Source organism: Myotis nattereri, assembly GCF_964212035.1.
Source record: "Myotis nattereri genome assembly, chromosome: 16".
Classification (NCBI taxonomy): Eukaryota; Metazoa; Chordata; class Mammalia; order Chiroptera; family Vespertilionidae; genus Myotis; species Myotis nattereri.
In genome coordinates this window covers 13,094,608-13,122,225 of record NC_138091.1, presented here as the reverse complement: position 1 = coordinate 13,122,225, position 27,618 = coordinate 13,094,608, and the positions used below count along the sequence as shown (strand labels likewise).

General features: G+C 44.4%; 1 protein-coding gene across 3 annotated transcripts in view; it reads left to right on the top strand.

Annotated features, from left to right (window-relative positions):
* MAP2K4 (mitogen-activated protein kinase kinase 4) overlaps positions 1 to 9,041 on the top strand; it is a 120,260-nt gene extending 111,219 nt beyond the window's left edge. For all 3 annotated transcript variants that reach the window (XM_081110265.1, XM_081110264.1, XM_081110266.1), the window contains 4 exons: positions 870 to 947; positions 3,338 to 3,486; positions 4,448 to 4,493; positions 6,410 to 9,041. In XM_081110265.1, the coding sequence (XP_080966391.1) occupies positions 870 to 947; positions 3,338 to 3,486; positions 4,448 to 4,493; positions 6,410 to 6,523 (387 nt within the window). In that variant the 3' untranslated portion in view covers positions 6,524 to 9,041. The remainder of the gene's footprint in view (positions 1 to 869; positions 948 to 3,337; positions 3,487 to 4,447; positions 4,494 to 6,409) is intronic.
* Positions 9,042 to 27,618: the final 18,577 nt, after the last annotated feature.

Below are 27,618 nucleotides of genomic sequence, written 5' to 3'. Positions count from 1 at the left end.
GTTACTAAAAATGATGTTAGCTATTTAAATGATAGGGTGATACATTACTATATTGACAATGTTTAATTTGATTAAAATGACTAATAGAAATAATGATAAATTTAGCTTTATGATGAAGAATGGGTAAAATAATTATAATTTGACTCATATTTGCTTTTGTATCTCAATATATAGCAGTAGGGCCTTATTCATGGAAACAAACTTAGTCTTTTCCCCCCCATTTGCCACTACTTGCTACTAAGCTGACCCTGCAATTCTTTATTTTTTACATTTATCCAGTTTTCTTCCTATTTCTCCCTTTGGCTGTTCTCAGCTTCAGTGTTGTAAGTGCTTGTGAGTACTTAGGAGGAAAACTAGGAGAGTTGCTTTGTATTCCCTTTAGGGAGGAAGGGAATTGAGGTTTTCTTTTCTTTCTTTTTTTCTTTTTCTTGCTGTTGGTTGTTTTTAATGTTGGCTTTCTACTACTTTTTTTGTTGTTGTTGTTAATCCTCACCCGAGGATATTTTTCCATTGAGTTTTAGGGAGAATGGAAGAGAGAGGGAAAGACATAGGGAAACACTGATGTGAGAGAAACACATTGAGTGGTTGCCTCCTGCATGAGCCCTGACCAGGGCCAGGGACAGGAAGGAACTTGCAATCAAGGTACATTGCACTTGACCAGAATCAAACCCCGGACCCTTTGGTCTGCAGGCCAGTGTTCTATCCACTGTACCAAACTGGCTAGAGCCATGACTCTTAATCTGACCCCAGACATGGGTTCCTGTAAGGATTATGCTGGCATTTGGGCCACCTGCCCAGCTGTTGCTTCCCTTTCCCTGCTCCTTAATCATGTGACTAATTACTGACTGTGACTTCCTTTTGTGTTCCAGCCGGAAAGAATAGACCCAAGTGCATCACGACAAGGCTATGATGTCCGCTCTGATGTGTGGAGTTTGGGGATCACGTTGGTATGTTGATGTCCACCCAGCCTTGTCCTAGTAGTGTACCAAGAAATTTAGAAGTGAAAGTAAATTTCATCAGTTTTCCACCCCTCATAAGAACTGCTTCTTGTCTCTTCTAGTCTTTGATTTTATTTACCTATTTTTTTCCCTCATGGCTATGATCACAGGGACTGTGTCTTCTAGTTGTTGAATAAATATATGTTTTATACTTTAAAAATCAAACCGTAATTGATTATTTCTCTCAAGGTTCTCTGAGGTGCCTAGGGCTCTGTAACATTGCAGCTGTGGATGTCTTGGTCACACACACAGGAGACTCATACACTGAGAATGGAACGGGGTGGGGCAGCTCCTGTGCAGTCAGAGTCCTGGGAAGGCACAGGCTCCTCCACTCAGCCTGAGTAGTGTGTCCAGTAACACTGTGCAGGGTGTGTATTAGAGGAATATGTTCATGTCACTGGAGTCTTCCAGTCACGGAATAGAAAAGTCAAAGAGAAACTGAAAGTAATTCAGTTGTTGAGAAACAAGAACTGCTTAGGTGACAGTTCTAAAGTAGAGTTCTACCTTAGAACAACACAGAAGGAAGTAAGAAAGCTGCTTGCTTTGCAACTAAGCACAATTAAATAAACTCTTCTTTCTTGGCTGTGTTGAAATTCTGGTTCTATTTAAAAAGCATTTTTATTTGCTTATTTCTTTAATTAGAGGCCTGGTGCACAAATTCGTGCACATTGAAAGAAAATTAGAAGAAATATTTTAGAGGCCGGGGAGGGACCATGGGAGGTTGGCTCCAGGGCGTATCTGGCCCATCTCGTCCAGTCCCAATCGGCTGAACCCCAGCAGCAAGCTAACCTACTGGTCGGAGCATCTACCCCTGGTGGTCAGTACACGTCATAGCGACTGGTCGAGCAGTTGACTGAATGGTCGACCAATCGGTTGGACACTTAGCACATTAGGCTTTTATATATAAAGATACCAAATTTTGTTTTGAAGTTTTAGGTTCATTTTCTTGTGTTTGCTGTTTTACCAGGCTTGATGGCATTTTTCTGATTTTTGACAGCTTTGCCTACGTGGGTGTGAATCTTCCGCCACTAAATGGGGCTGTGTTAGTTATCTTGTTAGTTAGTTATCTTTGTAGTTATCCTTTAGTTATTCTTGCAGTTGTCCTTGTTATTTATCCTTTAGCTGTCCTTGTTGTTATCCTTGTAATTTCCTTGTAGTTGTCCCTGTTAGTTACCCTTTAGTTATCCATGTAGTTATTCTTGGTGAGTCATGTTGCCAGCCTGTTGAAGTCTTTGAGTAGAGAGTTGAGGCTAACAACTCACCTCTGCCGAAGACTCCTTCTAGTTTCTCTTGTGACCAGATCTGGGAGGCACCTTCTGAGTCTTTTTCCATTGTGAAGCCAACTGAGCAAAGGAGAAGGAATCTTTTTTTCAGTCAGGAGAGAGCATGAAACTTGGGTATTTTTTAGGTCTTGTGGCTGATGCCAAAGACTGCAGCAAGACTCTAGCCTCTAGCTGAGGCTACTGCTCGCATAGAAGGGATACTAACGGTTCAGAAATACCTATCTGTGTCCAAACCAGTTATGTTAAAAAGCAAGTATTTACTTAATTATACGAGTAAAAACAAATTTTTGTTCTGTGAAAGGTTCTAACATAGAAAAATTTTTTTAGCAAGTTTCTTTAGTACTATGCCTTTGTTTAAAGCAAGGTATTTGGTACTTATAATTGCTTCATAATTTGTTTTTTTTTATATGGATAATCTCATAAAATTATGAAATGTGTGAAATTAATTTCTAGGGTCCTAGATCCTTCACCTTATACCTTCTCTTAAGCATCATTATTGGGCTTCAGGGTGAAGGCTTTGACCCTGACTTTTTCTTCAGCAGTGGTAACATCTGGTTGTGGTTGGAATTGTAGTAACTGCAGAATGGCAATCAAACTTTGTTTCCTGGGAGCTCATTGGACGTTTTGTATGTTGAATGTTATTTTACCTTAAAAATGAATTTGGCAACAGTTCTGGACATGGCTTTCCACTCAGGTGACTATAAATAGTGAAGACATTGTACTAAAATAGTTCTAAAGCCAGCCTTGCAGAATCCTGTATACAAGGGAGTCAGACTTGAAGCATGCACTATGGGACTTGGGGCTTAAGTTCAGTGTTTCCTTGTAGTCCAAGTTCTTGGATTTGGTTGATACAGAATACTTTATATTATCTTGATTCTAATATCACTTCCACTTAGCCTTAATACTTCTGAAGATTCCACCTTAACCTGATATGGACTTAATGCCAAACTTTTAGAAGAGTTTTGCTTAGAGTTTAGATTTTCAACATGGCCATTTCAGTGAGGGGAAATAAGCATTGCCTTAGTGTATTTTGCTTTTTCCTCTGGGTTCTTTCAGTACGAGTTGGCCACAGGCCGATTTCCTTATCCAAAGTGGAATAGTGTATTTGATCAACTAACGCAAGTCGTGAAAGGAGACCCCCCGCAGCTGAGTAATTCGGAGGAAAGGGAATTCTCCCCGAGTTTCATCAACTTTGTCAACTTGTGGTGAGTACTTGAATTACGAATGTTCAAAAATACGCAGTGAGAACAGTGAGGTTGATTTAACCTTAGCAACACTGGGGCAGGGGAGCCTTCTCCTGTTCTTCTGTCTCCTGAGCTGGGACTCTGCAGCTACATGGGAGGTTCCAGGCAGCCTGGAGGGCCCTGCTCTCTTGTTCTACTGCTCAGGCACTGATGAAAACAGCTGGGGGTGGTAGAGAAGCGCTGCCTCCCGGTTTCTAGTTCTCTGTACAAGAAATACAGCCCAGGTGAGACTGGCCATCTCATTCAGATGTGGTTTTTATCGTGAAATTGTACCAAATCACTTGGAAGCTTTTACCAAGTGAAGATCCTACCAGGCCATACTTTCAGGGGTTGATCTCTGCTCTGACATAACATAAAACATGGTTAGGTGTGTGGAGTCAAGTTAGGCCTAAAGTCCAATTGGTAGAACCCTAGATTATCTCTCTGAAACCTATTCCAAGGAAGGTGAACTCCACACCTCATGTCTGTCCACCTTTTAAAGGTGCACGTTTGTGTGTGTAGGTGTGTGTGCCTGTGTGAGCAGCTCCTGAGAATAAACTCATGCAGAGGTGGTGATATATAATCTTGCTTCATGCTGTTTCAATCTGTATTTTAAATACAACAGGTTTTGTTATTATTTGACTATTTTTAATAATTATTGTTTATCCAACATAGTTTAAAAATTTATATTTACAAGCAAAAAGCCAGAGTGTTTAGTATATCTTCTTTACTATACATTCCTGAAACTGCTTTGCTTTTCTCTTCTTCATAGATTGCCTAATTTTTCCTGTTTTCTGAGATTGGCAGGTTGTCTGCTATGTCACCTTTGCATCTGAAGGAAAAAATTACTCGATTCTGTATAATACTTCTTTTGTGAAAAAAAAAATCCTTGGGGTAAATGTGTCTTCATATTAATAATGTTTGCTTTGTTTTGTTATTTTAGCCTTACAAAGGACGAATCCAAAAGGCCAAAGTATAAAGAACTTCTGGTGAGTATGAGACCTTGGCAATGTCAGCTGTCTCCTCAGCCTTGGTCTGCTCAGCGTGCTGGCTCACTGAGCAGGCAGTAGCCTCTCATAGACAGACAGACAGACAGACCGACCGACCCACCTCACTGAGCAGGCAGTGGCCTCTCATAGACAGACAGACAGCTCCACCTCACTGAGCAGGCGGTGGCCTCTCAAAGACAGACAGACAGACAGACAGCTCCACCTCACTGAACAGGCGGTGGCCTCTCAAAGACAGACACACAGACAGACAGCTCCACCTCACTGAGCAGGCGGTGGCCTCTCATAGACAAACACACAGACAGCTCCACCTCACTGAGCAGGTGGTGGCCTCTCAATGACAGACAGACAGCTTCACCTCACTGGGCTTTTGTGAAAGGTTCTGAAACAAAAGTGTTTGGAAAGAGAAAATTTGAAGTTATAACTTCCCTACTGATTTACTCGTTATGTTCTCATGGAAAGTTTTGACCTTGACATGTCATAAATATTAACCTGGAAAATTTATTAAAAAATATGTTTTTATTGATCTTTTAGAGAGAGAGGAAGGAAGAGGGATAGAGAGATAGAAACATTGATGAGAGAGAAACATCATCGATAGGCTGCCTCCTGCACACCCCCTACTGGGGATCGATCCTGCAACCCGGGCATGTGCTCTGACCGGGAATTGAACTGGTGACCTCTTGGTTCATAGGTTGATGCTCAACCACTGGGTAACACTGGCTAGGCTCCCTGGAGAATTTTAAGATTCACTTTAAGGAGTCATTTTTATTTTACCATGTGGTTTATGTATGTTTAACACATCCGTAAGAATTTATTGTGCTTTCTCTGCCTTTATAAAATGTTCTCATGCAAATAAATCTAGACTCATACAGCCAATTCCCATTTCTTTTAAAACTTCTCACCCACCCCATGGAACCTGGGCCTTTTAAGTAGTCTCCTGGATGTGTCTTTGGTCTTAGTGGTGAACAAAGTACTGTGATCTGATAATGTGGGAATATTTTAAGAAAAAGACCACCTATTTGTCACACTTAGCTTCTATCTCTCAGACTTATGGTCAACCCCAGGTGTGACTAAAGATAACCAGTCTGGCCTGGCTGGTGTGGCTCAGTGGTTAACATCGACCTATGAACCAGGAGGTCACTGATTCAATTCCCGATCAGGGCACATGCTCAGGTTGTGGGCTCGATCCCCCGTTGGGGGCGTGCAGGAGGCAGCCAATCCATGATTCTCTCTCATCATTGATGTTTCTATCTCTCTCTCCCCCTCTCTCTTCTTCTCTGAAATCAACAAAAATATATGTTAAAAAAAAATAGCTATCTAGTCATTGTGCTTAGAGAAACTGTTAAAGAAAAATACTGCTGGAGATGGAGTATGAAACGGTGGGTTGTGAGGCAGATATGGGCTCCAGGCTTTGGAGAATGTGGTGCAGGAGTTCATAGGGTAAGTTTCTATTGAGTTTCCTTGGGAGTGGGGGTGAGAAGGTTTGAAACAGTTCTTTTTGTTCAGGATTCACTTTGCGCCTGGGGGAACGGGCAGTTGAGTTGGTGTCTGTCCTAAGACTAGCACCTGGTGGTCATGTAGTTCTTGGTTCTCAGATGTTCTGTGCAGAGGAACAGCAGTGCTGTCTGCATTAGCAAATGCTCCCTGGTCCACAGATGAGTATCCAGACCTCACCTCCAGGCGGCTCCATATCCCAGCCTGAGCATCACGCTTGGCAGACCACACCCACTGACACGCCTCCTGGGAATGCAGGCTGTGCTCGCAGCGCTGAGCCGGTGCTGGAGTTTCATGGCCCTGCGTGGTTGAACTCTGGTTCTGTTCTGTACCAAAATTGGGAAAAGCCCAGCGTGGGCTCTGACATAAATTTTGATTTGTTTTTTTCTTCCATTTTCTTGCAGAAACATCCCTTTATTTTAATGTATGAAGAACGTACTGTAGAGGTTGCAAGCTATGTTTGTAAAATCCTGGATCAAATGCCAGCAACTCCCAGCTCTCCCATGTATGTCGATTGATGCCGCTGCTACGTCAGACTCTAGAAAAAAGGGCTGAGAGGAAGCAAGACGTAAAGAATTTTCACCCGTATCACAGTGTTTTTATTGCTCGCCCAGACACCATGTGCAATAAGATTGGTGTTTGTTTCCATCATGTCTGTATACTCCCGTCACCTTGGACGTGCATCCCCGAAGTATCCGACTGATCACAGTGTTCGTGCTGGTCAGAGACCTCATCCTGCTCTTTCCCGATGACATACTCATGAAACATGGAAGTCAGTACGATCAATTTGTTGACTGTGATTAGATCACATCTTTAATTCATTTCTAGACTCAAAACCTGGAGACGCAGCTACTGGAGTGGTATTTGTCAGACTTCCGGTCCTGGAAAAAACGCAGTGATGGATGTACTGTGTCTGAACGTAGGGACTCGGCATGAGTGAGAAGAGCTTGCACAGCCAGCGAGACGCATTGCCTTCTGGAGCCGGGAGACAGGAGGGTTTCTGTTCTTCACCAAGTGCAATAGACTTACTGATCTGAGGTCCTGTTGCTTTATGGTCACAGTCGATGTTCGGGGATCGATGTGCTCGGCCAAATTCCCGTTTGAAATATCATTTTAAATTAGAATGAATTTATCTTTACCAAAAACCATGTTGTGTTCAAAGAGGCGAACAGTAAAATATCGAGACAGGACAGAATGTGCTCTTTTCTCCTTGACCAGTCCTTCTGCTCTTCACTGGTAGACTCGGGATTCTGCCCCTTGTCAAAGAAGGTGCTGATCCTAAGAATTGTCACTCAGCATGTGGTGTGCTGCCAACCCGAGGTTCCACCTGCCACCAACCACCGGGACTGAACGAAGAAAAATTACGGAGGGCAACGTTTACAGACGTTTTCATGCGAGCATCTTCTCTGGGACAGCTCCTAGCAGCTCTCTTCCCCCTTTGTCCCGAGCCTGATACTTTAGCCATCGTAACTCACTACCAGGGAGGAGTAGCGAGGAGCAATGTGCCTTGATTGATTAGGTAGATAGAGATTTCTCGTAGGCAGCAAAAGACCAAATCGCAGCTGTTTGCCGTCACTGGTCCAGGTCTTCGGTTTCTGAACCTCTTTCCCTCCCCTATAGTCTCTTGCCACTGTGTGTCTTTTGCTTAATCCAGTACTTTGCCTCCCCCCACCCCCTCTATTAAAAACCTTTATAATACCAGGGATGTTCCTTACCAAGGATTTCTAGCCCCAAATCTCTCAGATGCGCCAGTGTTTAAAAGGCTGAACATCATGGGGCTCAGTAACGTGGTAGGTGATGAGGCAGCATCTTTCTAGAAACACGAGTGACCCAGGGAGGACCTGAAACGGCAGTCCGAGGTGAGCTCAGCACCTGCGAGAGCTAACAGGTCATCATTTCTTGGAATTGGAATTCTACAGAATCAACCCCACAACCCAAACCCCTGAATAGTGATAAGCCCACTTAAGCCTGCTCTCTTTGCTGTGCTCCCTCACTCCCCCACCAGCCAGGTCCCCCTTGGGTTTGCTCTGGCCTCCCTGGCACTGAGCATTCGGCTCTGTGAGCAGCACTGTGAGTGGTCCCAGCACGCGGGAATATAAAACAGCCGTGGTCCCAGACCAGGTGAGGCCGTTCCAGAACCCCCCGGGCAGGTACTGCTGTGTCTCCTCCCAGAGTGACAGTCATCAACACTATACAACAATAAAGGGAGAATGGTGCTGTTTTAAAGTCACTTCCCTGTCAATTTCAGAATTCAAAAATGATTTATTGCTTTGGTCCATTTGCCTAATTTTCCCATTTTCTCCCCTATGGCATCATAAACCTTAGACTTCCCAGTGTTCTCAAAGGAAGCGTTGTTATGTGTCTTCCTTCAACCGCACCAAGCCATCATTCTCCGTATCTCCCGGGGACTCAACTTCCTGTCTGCTGTCAACTTCCCGTCGGGCTCGCGCAGGGTCACTTTGCCATTCTACAGTGGAGATCAAAGCAGTTCTGACTGTCCAGGAGCTAAGCTGATCTGACTGTTCTGTTGTGTGGATGACCACATCAAAGCAATTTTAGTGTATTAATCATAGATTATTATAAACTATAAACTTAAGGGCAAGGAGTTTATTACATTGTATCTTTATTAAAACAAAAGGGTGTATAGTGTTCACAGACTGTGAAAATAGTGTAAGAACTCTCCATTGTGAGCTCTGGTTATTTTTCTCTTGTATCATAGAAAAATGTATAAAAATTATCAAAAAGCTAATGTGCAGGGATATTGCCTTATTTGTCTGTAAAAATGGAGCTCAGTAACATAACTGCTTCTTGGAGCTTTGGAATATTTTATCCTGTATTCTTGTTTGAAATCCTCCTCTATTTAAGATATATACATGGAATCGAAGTGTTTATGTAATAGTTCTATCCTTTTGCCTGCAGGTCAGTTGTAATAAATCTAGGATGTGATGATGACTTTGTAATTTGATTTTCTGAAGTCAGACCCTGAGAGGGGAAGATTAAGTAAATTCCATTAAATTATCTGTGAGTTTCACCTTGGGAGAGAGTCTCTTCTGGACGTGTTCATGGCTTTTCTTTCTCTGCTCTCCTGTGGTTGCTGTATGGCTTTGCCTTCTCTTTGAGCAGGTGGGAGGCTGGGTCCCCTGAGTTGTGTTCTCTGCTGGTTTCCCTGTCCTGCCCAGTGTTCTTACTGCTGGAGGGAGAGGGCGCAGTTCCCCCTGGGATGGGGTGGAGTCTAGTCTGCTGGGCTGGGTGCTTGGTCACCAGCCACTCGCTCTGCTCCTGGTTCTGTGGCTGCTGGTGAGTCTCCATGTCAGCGCAGTCACTCACGGCTGCCTGGGCTAAAGGAGGGGGAGGGAGGGGATTTTTGCCTCTCAGACCTGAGAGGTTTATGAATGGGAGGACTTGTATGTGGGCAAAAGCCTTGGGACCCTGGGAACTGTTGGAGAGGACACTGAAGCCTGGGCACTGGATGTGCCAGTGATACTCCCACCTCTTGGTCAGTGAGCAGATCCTCACTCCTGACCATATGTTAACTCGGCACCTTACCATTCTGTGCCCGCATCTGATCTGACCTGAAGTGCAGGAGGGACCACTGTAGCACCAGGTGTGGTAAGGAGCAGGCATCCTCCAGGGGAGGGTGTGGCTGTAGGAATCCTGGCCTCTCCCCTTGAGCCTTAGCTGCCTCCATGGACCTCCAGGTCCCCGCTGAGCACCAACCTGGTGCCATGAGAGCCAGGCAGGCTGCACTCCATGCGGTCTGGACAGTGCAGTATTTGTTCATTAGGTTTGATTCTGACTGTAGCCTTCAAAGTCAGGTTGTGGTGTCCCGTTGGGCAGATGAAGAAAACACAGGGAACCGCAAAGCAAGGCTTCGGGAAGTGAAGTGCTGACCCTGACAGCTGTGGGGAGGAGAGCGAGATGCAGATCCAGGCTGTGCCACTGGTTTCTCGTGGAATTAGAGATGAGAAATTACACTGATTTAAAATACCTGACAGCAGAGAAGTGTGGCGTTGAGAAGAGTGAACTGTAGTTGGGAGCCTGAGTTTGTAGCCCTAACCAAGGCCTGGCTAGTTATCTTGGAGATGAGTTTAAGCCTGAGATCCCGGAGTCTCAGTGGCCAACATAAAGGGTAGGAGATGGTTACCTTAGAACCAACCAGCGTGGCTCTCGCTCCTAATTCTTAAGTGGGACACCTGAGCATCAGTGCAGAGGCCGCTGTGTCCTGTTAGCATGATGGCGTTACGTTTCAATCGCTGAGAAGGCGGTTAGCGGGAAAGAAATTGGAGGTGGCTCTAGTTAGTATTCAAGTGCCCTCTGCTCATTCGTTTCTCACACCTGCCTCAGCTGCAGGAGGATCAGGTGCCCTGGGTCCTGGCTGTCCTCCTCCCAGGCCCGAGGTGGGTCTCTGTCCCGGCCCCTGGCTGCCCTGCCTCAGGTCCCAGGTGGGCCCATGTCCTGCTCTGGCCCGGCTGTGCATCAGTCACATCGCGGCACCTGTGCTTAGTACTCGGCATGTGAAGATAGACCTAAAAACTGTTGATTTTGAACTTGGTGGTTTCCTTAAATACCTCATTAAGTGGTTTGAGAGGAGACCCCGATGAGTGACTCTCCGGGTACACCATGGGAACCACGTGAAGTGGACAGTTGGTATTGGACCACCTGGTGTGAGGATCACCTTTAGTATGCAAAGCATCAGCTTCCATATACCTTCTGGGAGTTTGCTATAGACAGAAGCAATGTATTTCCTGGTCTTCCCCACCTTTCAGAGAAATGAACATCCAGGAATTCTCATCTCAAACCTCGGAATCAAGGGTTAGTAGTTCAATATCCACGGTAACATTTTTTTGTTGTTTTCCTGATGATATGCCAAAGTATATTTATACTTAAGTGTAAAATGTGATTCTGCTGTTTAAAATTGTCCATCCCTACAGCATAGTGTAAAGTCACAACTGAGTAATCGTAATGTATAATGAATCAAATTTTTATCTGCATTTGAAGTTTCCATCTACATCTATGTTTTACTGAAGAACTGCGAAATAGAACTACCTTTTTATAACACTTGTGAACCCAACTTTGTGAGGCTGGCAGGCTATTGTTGCCTCAGTCCTACACACAGGGCACCCTCTTAACTAATTAGGCAATTTGCTTAAGGCAGAGCATGGTTCGAGGCAAGCGTCGGCCAAGCGCCAGGTCTCACTGCTTTCTTGAGATCTTTCTCCTGAAACCATTTGACAGTTACATGGATTGCAAGGGTTTATTATAAAAATGCTAGATTTTTTTTTTCAAGCAAGTGCTTTCTACATACACATGATTCCTGCCTATTTCGTGGGCTCTACACTTAATCCACGCCACATGGCATTTCATAGTTTAATTTCAGTTTTTGCAAAACTGGGCCCCAACCCACTTTTGCCTGTTTTTAGAAAGTAAATCCGTTTTCAAAGGATGAAGAATTGCTTCAACTGAGGGCAGAGAAAGTGTAAGAACTCATTAGAAAGGGCTTTGAGACCTGCCTTCTCCTAACACCCTTCTCCGCCTCTGCTTCCAGTTAGAAACCAAGTCCTTTCGATTATATCCCTGCATGTGCTCCGTTCTCTCCTCCCATTGCCTCTGCCACTCACGTCTCCCCTTGTGTCTCTGCCCCTCTGGTCTCCCTCCCTCTGCTTTTACCCCCCCCTCAACCCCCCCCCCCCCGCCCTTTCCCACTGATGCTCATCTTTTTAACATGCTGATCTAATCACATCGTTCTGGTTCAAAGTCTGGGTCCTTGGGACGGACATGCAAGGAAAAGGCCACCACCCGCTTATGGCCCTAAATGCATGGTTTTAATCTTCCGCTTATGGGTAGGAGCTGTTATCCCCATTTTAAATGGGCAGAAGTGGGCTCGCTGCCTCTGGTGACCTGTGCACCATCTCGGAGCCGGGAGGAGTCTGGAGAGGGGGGTCGTAATTATACAGGGAATCCTACATCATGCCGAGGGTGAGCTTTATCGCGGAAGTGCTGGCAAACCAAGTGGGATTTTAAGTAAGAAAATGGTTTGATCTGATGCATACTTTAGAAAGATCATTTCACTGCAGGCTACAATGGAAGTGGGGGGATTTGAAGATCAATGAAGAAACCTGCAATAACCCAGGCAGACGTTGAGGAGCTACAGGAATGGAATCAGGGATGGAGAAGAGAGACCTTAGGCGATAACTTAGGGTGTGGAGTGAGCTAGATTGATCCCTGACCACATGTGTGGGGTAAAGGGCGGGCGGAGGTCTGGAAAAAATATTTTCTGGCTTGGTGGCTCAGGTGGCTTTACAGAGCCTGTCCCACCTTTCACAGCCTTCTCGGTTTACCACACCGGTGCCCTCGTAGGCCTGTTCTAGCCTAACCTGGTTCCTTCTGTCTGAAATGCTTTTCTTGTCCTTTGAAAGCACCTACGTATTTAAGATCTGGGTTAAATGTCACACCCTCCAGGAAACCTTTCCCAATTCTGTCTTCTGGGCTCAGATCACTTCTCTCCCCCCCACCCTTTTAAATCTTTAATAAGAAGTCAAATTAAGGACTAAAATGCAAGTATGCAAATCCAGCAGAAACTGACCTGGTTTGCCTATATCAACAAGGAAAATTTTAATGAAAGGAAGATTATGTAGTTTCCATAAAAGATAAGTTTAAATAGATCACTTCTTTTGAAACATAAATCTGTGGAGCATTTAATCACATTTAGTTACATTTACGTGTCTCTTTCTCGACTTGATTGTGAGTTATTTGAGGTCAGTCTTCTATGTCATCTCTGTGACCCAGTGGAATGGTCAGCTGGCTGTCATAGAGTGATAGCACTTTTCTCTTAGAAGGCCTGCTTTTTCACACTTGGTGAAGACCGCATGGAATCCTTTTGATTCTACAGGATTTGCCCTAAAACAATGCACAATACCAGTAAATTGGATTTCTATGTCAATGCCATATCTCTGCTAAAAGAAAGGAAATGACTAGAGGTCATAGTCGGGACAGTTATACTAGTCAACAGTTAGCAACTAAACAGTAGGTGCTCAGAAAACAGAATCCACTTCAAAGACAGTACATCTGACAGGATGTTAGATTGGGTGCCAGTAAGAAACCCCTAACTGCAGTGACTACATTGGTAGTTACAAAACAAAACTATTTTTAAATGCTTTCCTGAATTGGCCCAAAAGGAGTCCAGGAAGCCCCTGGCACTCCCTGAGGGAAGCAGGAGCTCTTGATCCCAACCATCTTTTCTGTTTCTGGAAAGTAGATCCATTTTCGAAGCGTTTGGAGTTGTACCAACTGAGGACAGAAAAGAGAACCTGCCAGGAGCAACTTTTGTTCCCAAAGGTGTCAGGGCCTTTGGAGGTTGCTTAACAAATGCTGGAAAAAAAAAAAAGTCTTTTGTGCCTGGAGTTTCTTTGGAATCCTGGAAACCTTGCGCTGTTGTATTTGAAATGAGGCAGTGTTTAGGGTTCAGGGCGTGTTTGGTGTGAAGCCTGTCCATGCGGGATGTCCACCTTGACCCACACAGTCACCAGGGTTCAGACCCGGACGAGACTGCCTGGGTTTGAGTCCTGGATCAGCATTTATCACATAAACTTGAATCTGTGCCTCGGTTTCCTCACCTGTAAGATGGGGATAAGAAACCATCTGCCGCCACGTGTTTTGGTGAGGATTTAACAAGAAAATGTACCCACCTGCTTACCAGAGTGTCTAACCCAGGGGTGGGCAAACTTTTTGACTCGAGGGCCACAATGGGTTCTTAAACTGGACCGGAGGGCCGGAACAAAAGCATGGATGGAGTGTTTGTGTGAACTAATATAAATTCAAAGTAAACATCATTACATAAAAGGGTACGGTCTTTTATTTCAATAGTTTTATTCATTTCAAACGGGCCGGATCCGGCCCGCGGGCCGTAGTTTGCCCACGGCTGGTCTAACCCATGGGTAACCTGTACAGGAGCCCAATGATCAATAATCACTGCCTAACATGCAGGTTGCATTCATTCTATTGACCACTTGGGGGAGCCATGTAGCTGGAAAACACCGAGTTCCGGGGAAAGCCAAGTACATTTTCGTCTCTGCCTGCCTATTAGGGAGAATCATGTTTGCATTTGGAGAAACAGAGACTCAAAGAGAAATGATTCGCTCATAGTCATGCAAGTAACTGGTCATCTGAAGAGTAGAGTCTTTTTATTTCATCAATGAATCACTTGACAAACCAAGATCAACTTGAGCCACAAGCCTACAAGTTTTCAAGCATGGCTAAGTTTACTGCTCTCTGTGGCCTGTCTGGGCAGAGTTAAAAATAATCCTGCCCTTCTCAAGTCCTCGGCTAAGTTTGTGTCGTATTTTACTTTATTTTATCGAGGCCTATGTTTAAATGGCAGTAGTGTAACAGAGATTGTTTAATATATACGATGCTCTGGCATATACATAGTTTTTATAAAGCACAGGCAACAGGCATTGCTTTCAAGAAACGTACTTCTATGCAGGAGTAAGGACACATACACTTCCCTTGGTGATGGCATTGAATTTCAAAGCTTCGAGTACCCCCAAAAGCAGATAACTCTCAAATTTATATTCCCAACCTCGATCTTCCCCTGGACTCCAGGCTCATGAATCTAACTTCTTACACGAAGTTCCCACTTGGAAGCCTGGGTGACAGCTCATGTTCTCATTATGTAACGCTGAGCTCCTTATCGTCCGTACTTATTCTTCCCACAGACCTTCTTACTAGTGTTTCAGTAAGTGCGACTCCATCCTTCCGGGTGCTCAGCCAAAACCTCTGAGTGGCCCTGAAACCCTCTCTCTCATTCTTCACACTGAACTCATCAGCAACCATGCTGGCCCTATCTTCAAGATAAATCCAGAATCCAGTCACTCCTTCCCACCTCCAGAGCTCCCATCCTGGGCCGCGCCACCACCTCATCTCGGGCTGTTGCCATGGCTGCCACACTGACCCCCCCGCTTCCACCCTTCCGTGGCTGCTCTGTGGAGAGGCAGACGGAGCTGGTAACTCTCAGCAGTGTGGCATCCCATCTCACTCAAGTCCTTATAGCTGCGCTTTCCTGTGGTGTCTCCAACCATCCCCAACATCTGCTTCTCCCTGCCTTCCTGACCCCAAATGCCTACAGAGCTCCCTCCCTCGCCCCCTTCCTGTTAGCACCGCATGTCACCTTCCCTCTCACCTTTCAGCACTGCAGGTCACCTTTCCCCTTGAAAGCTTGGAGGAAACACGGAAGGGCCAGCGATACTTCCCTGCGAAGAAGGAGGCACCGTTATCAGGAGAGTGGGAGAGGCAGTGGGATTGGGCTCGCGAGAGGGAGGAACTGGCACAGACAGTAATGGCAGAGCAGGGCCTGTGGCTCAGAGGTCTCTCCTGACCGACACGTATTAAATGTCCTCATCTCTGCGTGGCTCTCTGTGCCCTAGCTCTGCTTGCTTACTTGCTTGCATTTGTCACTATGTGAAATCATTTATTTATGACTCACTTATGTCTTCCTCTTCACAATGGACAGAGGGGTATCTAATGTGTGAAGGCAACAGTGAGGATATTGGCAGGAGCGAAGCTTGGGTGCCAATAACACCTGGGACCTTTAATCTATTGCTCTTACCGTCTCTTCACTGTCCCTCATCCCGCTCGTGTTCTTGCTTCCTTCCCATCTTGCTTAAGTCCATGGTCAATCATTTCAATCACTTCCTTGCCCCTCTTCATTGTATTCTGTTGTTGCCAGACAATAACTTGGATGTAATTGGACTCATCACCTTGATTTTGCTTGTTAGGCCTTTCAACTGATTGGATGAAATCCACCCACATTACCAAGGACAATCTCCTTGACTTGGAGCCAGTTGACTTTGGACATTAATCACATCTCTAACATACCTCACAACAGAGTCTCGATCAGTGTTAGACTGTGTAACTGGGCGGCCTACCCAGCACGGTCCACCTCTTATCAACATGACACCCGTATTCATCTCCTTAATCATACTTAATATCCAAATAAAAACAGTAGTAAAGTCATACTTTTGCCTAACATGGTACCACTATTCTGATACAACCCAAGGTGTGCTTACCCTCTCTACAGAAGAGGAGGCAGTCTTCAATCTTCTTCATATCCTGAAATTTAAGTAATGTGATTAAGGTTAACTATTATTAATATATCTATGTTATAGGGGACAAGAGAGAGTGGAACATAAAGATATTTGATACATACACACAGACATATTCATCTATATATATATATAAAGCCAGCAACCATAACACTATAACGACCACTCGCTATGACGCCCACTGTGGCCAGTGAACCAGCTGATCAGGAGGTGGGGCCAGGGGGCCAACCTCCCGTGGCCCCTCTTCCAAACCGCCCTGCCCCTGATTGCTCCCCCAAACCCAATAGGGGGTGGGGCCGGCCGGCCAACCTCCCGCCATCTCCTCCTCCCGACAGGTCCAGCCCCAATCTGCCCTGATTGTTGCCCGGCCGGCAGATCCCACCTGTACATGAATTTGTGCACCAGGCCTCTAGTAATAAAATAAGGAAGAAACACTTATAACAATTGTAGTCCTCATATCTGCAGTTAGTCATGTGATTGTAGCTGGTAATTGTAACTTCCTGCTTTTATTATTCATCCCATATCCTCTCCGCTAGCACCTCAGCTGGTCATGGCCCTCTGCCTGGTGAGGGGATTGGAACCTTCAATTCTGGAAGGACTAGGCCAAACATGTCAAACTGAAAGGCTAACATGGGCCAAATAAACGAGGGATGAGGCCCACGGGCTGTGAGTTTGACATGCTTGGACTAGGCCATAGTGGTCCTGCCTGAATTGGATTGTTGTTATTTTCCACGAAAATCCCTGAGCCTTCCTTTGTATGGGCCTATTCATGTTTACTATTTCTTGTGTCAATTTTCATAGTTTGTATCTTTCTAGGAATTTGCCTATTTCATCTAAATTACCTAATTTGTTGGCATATAGTTGCTCATAGAATTCACGTATAATTCTTTTTATTTTGGTAATGTCATTAGTGATGTTGCTACTTTTACTTCTGACTTAAGTAAATCAAGTTTTTTCTCCTTTATGTTTAGTCCGTCTAGCTAAAGATTTTTTTGGTCAATTTTCTTGAACTTTCAAAGGACTAAGTTTTGCTTTCATTGATATTCTCTACTGTTTTTTTTTTCCTACTCTCTTCTATTTATTTCTACTCTAGTCCTTAAATATATTCTTTGTTCTGTTTGCTTTTGGTTTAGTTTGATCTTCTTTTTCCATTTTTTTTTTTAAGGTGGAGAATTAGGTTTTTGATTTGAGGAATTTTTTAAAATTTAATTTTATTTGAATATATTCTTTTTAAAAATTTAAATTCTTTATTGTTTAAAGTATTATATATGTCTCCTTTTTCCCCCATTGACCTCTCCCTGGCCGCTCCCACCCCCCAGCACATGATCTCACCCCCCTACTGTCTGTGTCCATGGGTTATGCATGCATACAAGTCCTTTGGTTGATCTCTTGGCGCCCTTCTATGCCCCCCGCACCCCGCCATCCCTCCGAAGTTTTATGTTCTATTTCGATGTTTCCCTGTCTCTGGATCTATTTTTGTTCATCAGTTTACGTTGTTCATTATATTCCACAAATGAGTGAGATCATGTGATACTTATCCTTCTGACTGGCTTATTTCACTTAGCATAGTGCTCTCCAGGTCCATCCATGCTGTTGCGGATGGTAAGAGTTCTTTCTTTTTATAGCAGCATAGTATTCCATTGTGTAGATGTACCACACTTCTTTTATTCACTCATCTGCTGATGGGCACTTAGGCTGTTTCCTATTTTAATATATTATTATTGATTTCAGAGAGGAAGGTAGAGGGAGAGAGAGATAGAAACATCAATGATGAGAAAGACTCATCAATTGGTTGTCTCCTGAACACCCCACACTGGGGGTCCCTCCTGCAACTCAGGCATGTGCTCTGGCTGGGAATCTAACCAAAACCCCCTGGTTCATAGGTCAGCGCTCAACCACTGAGCCACACCAGCCAGCTGATTTGAGGAAATTTTTAAATTAACATAGGCATTTACAATTATAACTTTATTCTAAGCTCTGCTTTGCTATATTCCATAAGTGTTGGTATGTTGTAGTTTTCATCAGTCTTAAAATATTTTCTAATTTCTTTTATGACTTCTTCTTTGACCCATTAATCATTGAAGAGGGTGTCGCTTAATTTCCAGTAATTTGTGAATTTTCCAAGTTTCCTTCTGTTCTTGATTTATAATTTAATTCCCTTGTACTCAGAAGATGTGCTTTATATTATTTCAATGATTTTTAATTGAATGTAGCTTGCTTTAGGCCCTACCCTCTGGTCTATCCTAGAGAATGTGCCATGTGTATTTCAGAAGAATATGTATTCAGCTGCTGAATACCTCTCTACAGATTCTATTAGGTCTGTTTGGCTTATAATGTTTTTCAAGTCTTTTATATCCTTGTGAATCTTCTCATTGTTTTCTTTTATTGAGAGAGAGAGAGAGAGAGAGAGAGAGAGAGAGAGAGAGATTGAAGTATCCAACAATTTTTGTTGACTATATATTTTAGTCTTGTCAGTTTGTATTTCATGTACCATGAGGTTCTGTTAAGTTCATATTAATTATAACATTTATATATTCCTGTTGGATTGACCTTCTATTATAATATGTTTCATTATGATATGTAGCATTTTTGTTTTAAAGTATTTGTTATTAGTGTAGCTCTCTTGTGGTTGCTATTTGCATGGTATATGTTTTTTCCATTCCCCCCCTTTTAAACTTATTTGTACCTTTGAATCTAAAGTGTATCTCCTTTAGTCAGTGTATAGTTAGATCTTGTCTTTTCATTGGACTGTTTTATCCATTCACATATAGAACTCTTACTGATATAATTTGCTTTTTGTCTAATACTTTGTTTTCTATGTCTCTTGTCTTTTTCCTTCCTTTGTTTTCTTTTTACTGCTTTCTTTTTCTTTTTTAAAAAATATATATTTTTATTGATTTCAGAGAGGAAGGGAGAGGGAGAGAGAGATAGAAACATCAATGATGATAGAGAACCATTGATAGGGTGCCTCCTGCACACCCCCGACTGGGGATCGAGCCCACAACCCGGGCATGTGCCCTTGGCCAGGATTGAACTTGGGACCTTTCAGTCTGCAGGCCCACATGCTATCCACTGAGCAAAAATGGGTAGGGCAGCATTTTGAATATGGCCACCCCACTGCTTTGTGGTCACCATTGTTTCTGATTGAAAGTCAGTTGTTAATATTATTGGGGTTCCCTTGTATGCAAGGAATTATTTTTCTTTTGCTGCTTTCAAAATTTTCTCTTTGTCTTTTAACACTTTGACTATGATATGTCCGGATGTGAATTTCTCTGTGTTTGTTTGGAGTTTGGTGAGGTTCTTGAATGTATAGATTAATGTTTGAAAAATATTTTTGGGAAATGTATTTTGAGGTTCTATTCAGTTCATTATATGTTTATAATGGTTATATATCCTATAGGATTGACCTTTTTATTATAAAACTAGTGGCCCGGTGCACATATACTGATGGGAGTAGTGGTCATTATTTCTTCAAATACATTTTCTTGCCTTTTCTCTTTTCTGCATCTGATGTTAACATTATGCACATATTATCACACATAATGGTGTCTCATATTTCTCAGGAGCTCCACTTATTTTTTCTCTTCCTCTTTTTTCTGTTGGCTGATTCTTGTACCAGCTGAAATCTACTATTGAACCCCTTTAGTGAATGTTTCATTGTGTTTATTTTACTTTTTAATTCTAAAATTTTTCATTTGGTCCTTTTTAATAATTTCTATCTCTATTGATATTTTCTATTTAATGAAACATTATCATCATATCTTCCTTTGATCCTTTAAACATTGTATTCTTTCGTTAGTTTAACATATCTATAATAATTGTTTTGAAGTCTTTGTCCAGTCAACATCTGGTTGTTCTCAAAGGCAGGTTCTTTTAATTGCTTTTATTTCTGTGTATGGATCACACGTTCATATTTCTTTGTATATCTTGTAATTTTTTGTTGTTGAAACTGGGAATTTGCTTTTGTGAATATATTGCTCTACAATTTATCAAATTAAAGTCAGGCCCTTTGCAGAGGTGAATTTTTGAGGCCAGACTTTGAGATTTGTTTCAAGTCCATGGTAGCTCTTCTTAGCCGTCTCTCTGTCTTCCCTGATTCTCTTTACTAAACTTCCTGCTGATCTACCATTTTGCTGATCGCTATCTTGAAACTACACATCTCTAATTGCTTAACAACAAGATCTTTACTGCCTATCAAAGTGCCTTTTGGCTTGAACGTCTCCACCCTCTGTTGCAAGTGAAGTCAGTCTTTTGAGGGAGATCTATGGAGCTGAGCTCTCTGTTCTTACAGCCTGCCTCCCCCACGGACAAGACTTTTGCACGACTGCTCTGGAGCTGGGGCTGGGGACCATGATCCCCGTGAGCACAACTGTGGGCCTGGCGGTAATCCCTGGTTTTCTCGTCTTGCTTCTCCAACTCAGAGCCTCCACCCTACAAGTGAGCCAGGGGTAGGGCGATCTGGGCCCAGTAGTATTAGCCTGCCGTACCTAGGGTAGAGTTTCCACTTAAGTGTGGGCTGGGTGGAGGAGGGGAGCCCCGGACCTCCAGGTTTTATTCTTCTTCAGTAGAGCTTCTGAAACAAGGAGCCGGGGGGAAAAGGACTGTTGTCAATCTGCTCCTCCCGAGGGGAAACTGTAACCCTAGGCTGAAAGTGGGGTGAGTAGTAGTAGTAGAGCTTCTTTCACACAGTGCTGGTGAGGAGACGGGGTGTGGACAGCCAGGTAAGGGTGGATCATAACTCAGACATCACAGACTCTCACTGTCTTGCTGAGATTTCATAGATTTTCTTGAATAAATGTTTCTCCACTTGATGTATGCCTTTAGAACAATTTCCAGACAGAGACTTTAGACCATTTTTTAAATTAATTTTGACCAGTTATGGTTATTTCACTGGGGAGAGTGCTATGGTCTGAATGTGTCTCCCCAAAATCCATGTTGGATCCTAGCTCCCAAATGTGATGGTATTAGTAGAGGGGGCCTTGGGAGGTGATTAGATGGAGCCTGTGTGGATGGGATTCGTGCTTTATGACAGAGGCTTCAGAGAGATCCTTTAGCTCCTTTCATGATGTGAGGATACAATGGGAAGTCGGTGACCTGGTAAAGGATCGTCACGACTATGCTGGCACCATAATCTTGGACTTCCAGCCTTCACACTATGAGCGATAAATTTCATCGTTTAAAAGCTACCCAGTCAGAACAGACTGACAGAGAGGGCATGTGGAGCTTGTAAATCTGCTATTCCAGAAGTGCTTCTTGAATACTATTGTGTTTATGTATTGAATTGTGTCTAGAAATCTTGCTGAACCATCTCTTCATTCATTCATTCATTCATTCATTCATTCATTCATTCATACATTCATCAATTTAATACAAATTTATTAGTTTAGTTACTTTGAGCTTTCTAGGTAAATGAGCATTACTTTTCCAAAGAATAGCAACTCGTTCTATTTTTTTTTCTTCCAATCTTCTGCTTTAAAAAAATTCTTAGTGAATTAGGTAAGACCTTCCCAACCATGGCCAACATGGTAGTGATTAAAGCATGTGTATTTGCTTTGTTCTCTACCTGGTAAAGTATCTCCATCATGTATTTTGTTTGCTATAGGTTTTTTAAAAAAATATACTTTATTGATTTTTCACAGAGAGGAAGGGAGAGGGATAGAGAGCCAGAAACATCGATGAGAGAGAAACATCGATCAGCTGCCTCCTGCACACTCCCCATTGGGGATGTGCCCGCAACCAAGGTACATGTCCTTGACTGGAATTGAACCTGAGACCCCTGAGTTTGCAGGCTGACGCTCTATCCACTGAGCTAAACTGGTCAGGGCTGCTATAGGTTTTTGAAAGATAAACTTTATGTCCCTGTCTTGTGAAGGTTTTAATAAGAATGTGTTGACATATGTAAAATGCTTTTTCATTATCTATTGAGATAATCATGAGTGTTCTGTTTTAAATTTTGAATCAGATTGATAGATGTTATATTGTTGAATAATCCTCCAATATCTGGGGTAAATTCTGATTATGATGGATTATTTTAAAGTGCATGTTGGATTCTGTTAGTCAATATTTAATGTAGGACTTTTATTTATATTTCTAAGTGAAATTGGCCTATAATTTTCTTTCCTTATATTGGCCCTATTTGGTTTTGGTATATAGGTTATAATTTTTCCTTCTTAAATTTTTTAAAACTTTTTAATTGATTTTATTGGGATGACATTAGTTAATAAAATTATATAGGTTTCAGGTGTAGAATTCTATAATCATCTGTATATTATACTGGGTGTTCACCACCCCAAGTCAAGTAAAAATTTTTTGCTTCTTGTGAGGCAACTTGTATATTGTAAGGATTATTTGTTGCTTGAAGTTTTGATAGCACTCAGTTGTAAGGCCTCTGTGCCCAGTTTTTGTGTCTGGGTATGAATATGGACAAAAGGCTTTTTATTACTTTCTCACCTTAAATTTTATTTGTCTAGATAAGTTTTCCATTCTTTCATATTAAAACTTTTGCATTTTATACTATTAAAACAACTCATCCATTGCTTCTGGATTTTGAAATGTGCTGGTGTTTTCTTGTTTATAATATTTCTTTAAAGTTATTAAAACAGCCTGGCCTGCATGGCTCAGTGGTTGAGTGTCCACCTATGAACCAGGAGGTCACGGTTCAATTTCTGGTCAGGGCACATGCTTGGGTAATGGGCTCGATCCCCATTGGGGGCATTCAGGAGACAGCTGATCAATGATTCTCTCCCATCATTGATGTTTCTCTCTCCCTCTCTCTCCCTTCTTCTCTGAAATCAATAAAAATATATTTTTAAAAAGTTATTAAAATATCATCTACGTCTGTAGTTATTTCTCCTGTTCTGTTTTCTATAGTGTTTATTTATATCTTCTCTTTTTTCGTGAACATTCTTTCCAAAGTGCTATCTTCATTTTTAAAAAAATATATTTTATTGGTTTTTTACAGAGAGGAAGGGAGAGGGAGAGAGAGTTAGAAACATTCATGAGAGAGAAACATTGATCAGCTGCCTCCTGCACACTCCCTACTGGGTATGTGCCTGCAACCAAGGCACATGCCCTTGACCAGAATTGAACCTGGGACCCTTGAGTCCAAAGGCCGACACTATCCACTGAGCCAAACTGGTTAGGGCCTTCATTTTTAATTTCAGAGAGGAAGAGAGAGAGAGAGAGAGAGAGAGAGAGAGAGAGAGAGAGAGAGAAACATCAATGATGAGAGAGAATCATTGATTGGCTGCCTCCTGCATGCTCCCTACTGAGGATTGAGCCTGCAACTTGGGCCTGGGCCTTGACTGGGAATTGAACCACGACCTTCTGGTTCATAGGTCGACACTCAACCACTGAGGCATGCCAGCTGGGCCAAAGTGCTATCTGAATAGGCTTTTCTATGAACCAACTTTTGTTTTGTTAACCATCTATAATGTTTTGATGGCTTTGTAGACCCTTCCCGTTAGGATTTCCATTATCCTTATTTCTTTAAAATGGCCTCTATTATTCATCCTCAACACTGATGAGTTACTTAGACTTTTTTTGGGGGGGTAGAGAATGAAATCAGGGTTTATTTGGGGGTGGGGTGGGGAGGAGCAGGCAGGGTCTAAAGACACTTGGGAATTTGAGCAAAGCGTAGGCTGACCTCGGGCAGGGGTTGGGTTTGTAGGCGGCCTGAATGAGACTAATTAGACGAGTGGTTCTCAACCTTGGCTGCACATTAGAATCACCTGGGAATCTTTTAAAAATCCTGATTTCTGGGCCTCATCCTCCCGAAATTCTGTTTCTTTGTTACTAATGTTGTGGCCCCACCCCATAACAAAGAAACAGAATTTCCGGAGGATGAGGCCCAGAAATCAGGATTTTAAAAAAAGATTCCCAGGTGATTCTAATGTGCAGCCAAGGTTGAGAACCACTGAATTAGATTCTTTCATACATGAATATGCTCCCTATTGAAGAGAACCACAGGTGTCTTGAACCACTGATTTATTGAATTGTAATAGTCTCTAGAGAGCATCTACCCCATTGAAGGCAACTATCTGATGTACTTATTTTGAAAGCGGTTTACCACGCTCACCTTCCCGCACCGAGGCTGAATGGCCCGCAGAACTTCCACACAGCTCTCTGAGCAGCTTCGCCAACGGAGCACGCGTGTAATGACAGGTAGCCACCAGGGGAGGAGCCGTCGTCATCCACAGGGTCTGGGATGAACAGTGCTGAAATCACCTGGAGTCGGTTAGAAATGCAGGATCATGAGCCCCACCCCTATATTCTGATTCTAAATCAGATTCTGTGTTTTAACAGCATCCTCCGGGGGATCATTTGCACACTCAAGTTTGAGAAGCACCTGCTCTTCCACCTTTACATGGCAGGTGAGAAAATGAAGGGCCTGAGAGGTAAACTAACTGACTCCAGATTATGCACAAGAAGGGGATTTTCACAGGAAAATTAGAGGAGGAGGGAAGAACAAGAAGGGGAAAGCGGGACGGGGGAGAAAGAGGAGGAAGAAGCCAAGGTTGTGGAAAAGGAGAAAAAACAAGCAAGAAGAGATGGGAAGGCGATCTTCACCCACACACGGTTCCTCTAAGGCCACCGCTGGGCAGAGCACAAGAGCAGACATTTGTCTAGTGTTCTTCCATCAGATTTGAATGCCAGTAAGAGAACACACCCAGATTTCACCGAACCTCAAGTTCTTTCTCTGGCAGTAGGAGTAGCAGCAGGAAAGCTAGAAAATGGCAAATGTCCTGTGGCCCCTCAGGTGCCCGGTGCGGCAGCCCGAGGGCCAGCTGTCCTTCTGTGTCGTTGCTGCCTCGGACCTCCCACAGCCTCAGGGCCTGCCGGGGGGCTTCAGAGCCTGCTGCCTGGGAGACGCGCTCATAAATCTGCAGTGACCCTCCCTGTCTGCACACGCAGCTCCTTTCCAGGAACACCGGGGTTATTTATTGCGGCCCACGGAGTTCTCTGTAAGGCTTCAGCCCGAGGCAGGAGATGCGTGTTCTATTTCTGTTTGACATCCCGTGTCAGGAGCGAGCCCTGGAAGAGGCGTGAGCAACTCGGCGTTGTACACGGAGGGCGAAGTTATGTGGTTATATATCAACACCAGGCACTGGAAGTCCTTGGAAACCAGGAGGGTATAATTTTAGAATGAACGTAATGAAAACGTTAAAAAGCGATCCATTTTTCTCCTCTGCTTCTAAGATGTGCTAAAAAGCAATTGGGAGAATGTTTCAGGGATGGATGAATGCCTTATGCTGCAGTTACCTCCTGGCGGAAAACGCCGAGGTGGGACAAATACCTCCATCTCGCCAGCCGTGACCTCTGGGTAGTTCCAAGACCAGATTTCTAGCTGCTTCTCAGACGCCCTTCCCCAAGGGTCCTGCCAATAGCCCCTCCAATTCGCCATGTTTGAGACTGAACTCATGGTTTCCTTCCAACTCCCTCCTCCTTCTCTACTTGGCACCCAGCTCACTGGCACCAGGCAGCCACCTGTGGCTCAGGCTCTGCCGTTAGTTTCCCCCTTGACTCCTCTCCTCCCTCCACCCCTGCCTCCAAGGACAGCTGGTTCCCGTCCATGCTGCCCCCACAGAGCTCTCAGATCCATCCTCCTTCCACTCCAACCACAGCTCTCGTAACCCAGGCCTCCCGCTGTCACGTGAGTGACTGTAAAGGCCTCAGAAGGTCTCTAGTCTCTGCCCACACGGTCCAGGTTTACCCCTGAAAGTACCCAGCGGGCCACGTCGCTGTATCCTCAGGGAGCGCCCCACCGGCCAGCAGGGTCACGGGTCAAGGACACGGTCAGAGCACTGCAGACAGCCGCCCTGGGGGCTCGCACCGCCTGCCTTTGTCACTTTCTTTGCTTGGGCCACATCAGCCCACCTGCCTTTGATCCTATGCTCACCCCTTTAATGCCATTGGGCATCCCATCCCCCAGGTCTGACTGCCCTTGCCTCTGCCTACATACTAAAAAGCTATCATTTTAACAACTTTATTCTCCCCTCCCTGACACTCACACGTTGACACAGTCCCGGAAGCCAGCGTCGGCTAGCTCATTCTTAAGAATGAAATAGTTCTCTGGTCAGCTTTCGCTTTGAGAAGAGTCATTTTAGAGAGGAATATACCCAGTCCACGCACATGAATATATCGGCACACACATTGGGTGGGGAGGGAGGGGAGGCTTCTCTTCTCTTTCCCTCCCTCCAGCCCTGCCCCCCGCTCACCAGATGAGGTTTCGGACCCTCCAGGTCTGAACCGAGGAGGGAGGAGAGGTGAGGGACAGGCATGGTCTGGCGTGTCTGGCATTCACGTCATCAGGTGTTGAGCACTTCTGACCAGGACACGTTGGCAGATGAGCAGAGCCGACTTCGTTTCTTGTGGGTCGCTTTGGGTGTGTCCTGGGGATATGTAATTAGACTTCCTGTAGCGTATGTGACATATCTCCTTCCAGCGCCAATTAGGTCTTCTCCCCCTGCTCTTAGGAACCTGGGTCTAACCATCTGCCTCTGCTTGGCATCATCATGCCTCCGGGAAGATCTCTTGGGCAGCATTTTGTGGTTCCACGAAGGACCTCTCCTACGGTCACGTCTGATCCATCAGACACACTCGTGTAGCTTTGCCCGAGAGAGCTGGGGCCTCACTACCCCCCTGGCTATCAATCGTGCCTTCTCTTACTCAGGAAGAGGCGCTGGGATAGGGCGGCTGCCGTTCCTGAGCACAGTCCCTGGTGCTGCTCGAACTCCAGGGGGTGTAGGGCGACAGTCTAGATAAGAGGTTCTCAACCTGTGGGTCGCGACCCCTTTGGTGGTCGAACGACCCTTTCACAGGGGTCGCCTGAGACCATCCTGCATATGAGATATTTACATTACGATTCATAACAGTGGAAACATTGCAGTTATGAAGTAGCAACGAAAATAATTTTATGGTTGGGCCACAACATGGGGAACTGTATTTAAAGGGCCAGAAGGTTGAGAACCACTGATCTAGATGGTTCCTTCCATCCCTGTCACTGGGCTTAGGTGAAGGGCAAACCCCTCTCCAGCATGGGGCCTGGTTGGGGGTACGGTTCTCACTGCCACTGAATACTCTACAGAGACAATTCCCCCCTCACTTCCAACTTCCACTGTTTCGAGCTTCTGGGTAGGTCAAGGTGAGCTGTGGGTCGGAGAACCATGTGGGTATTCCTGAGCGAGTCTTGCGGCGTTGGTGGAACCCTCACTGGAAGTGTGGGAGAACTTGCTTTCAGTGCCCTGGGCACCTGCTGACGCACAGCGGCTGACATCCACCTGCGCTGTCATGACAGTCCCCGCCCCCCCCCCCGCCCCCCCTCCCGCCCGCCAGGGTCCTTCCTTAGCGAAGTGAGGCTGCCTGTGTTCCTCAGTGGAAGTGATGGTGGTGGGGGCTCCCGGGCATGAACCAGAAGTTTCTTGTACCTTTAAGAGACCTGGGAACAGCAGAGCACGGCTTCTGACTGCCTTCAGTAGAGCCTGCCTTTTCAGGTTATTAACCAGGGCCCAGGG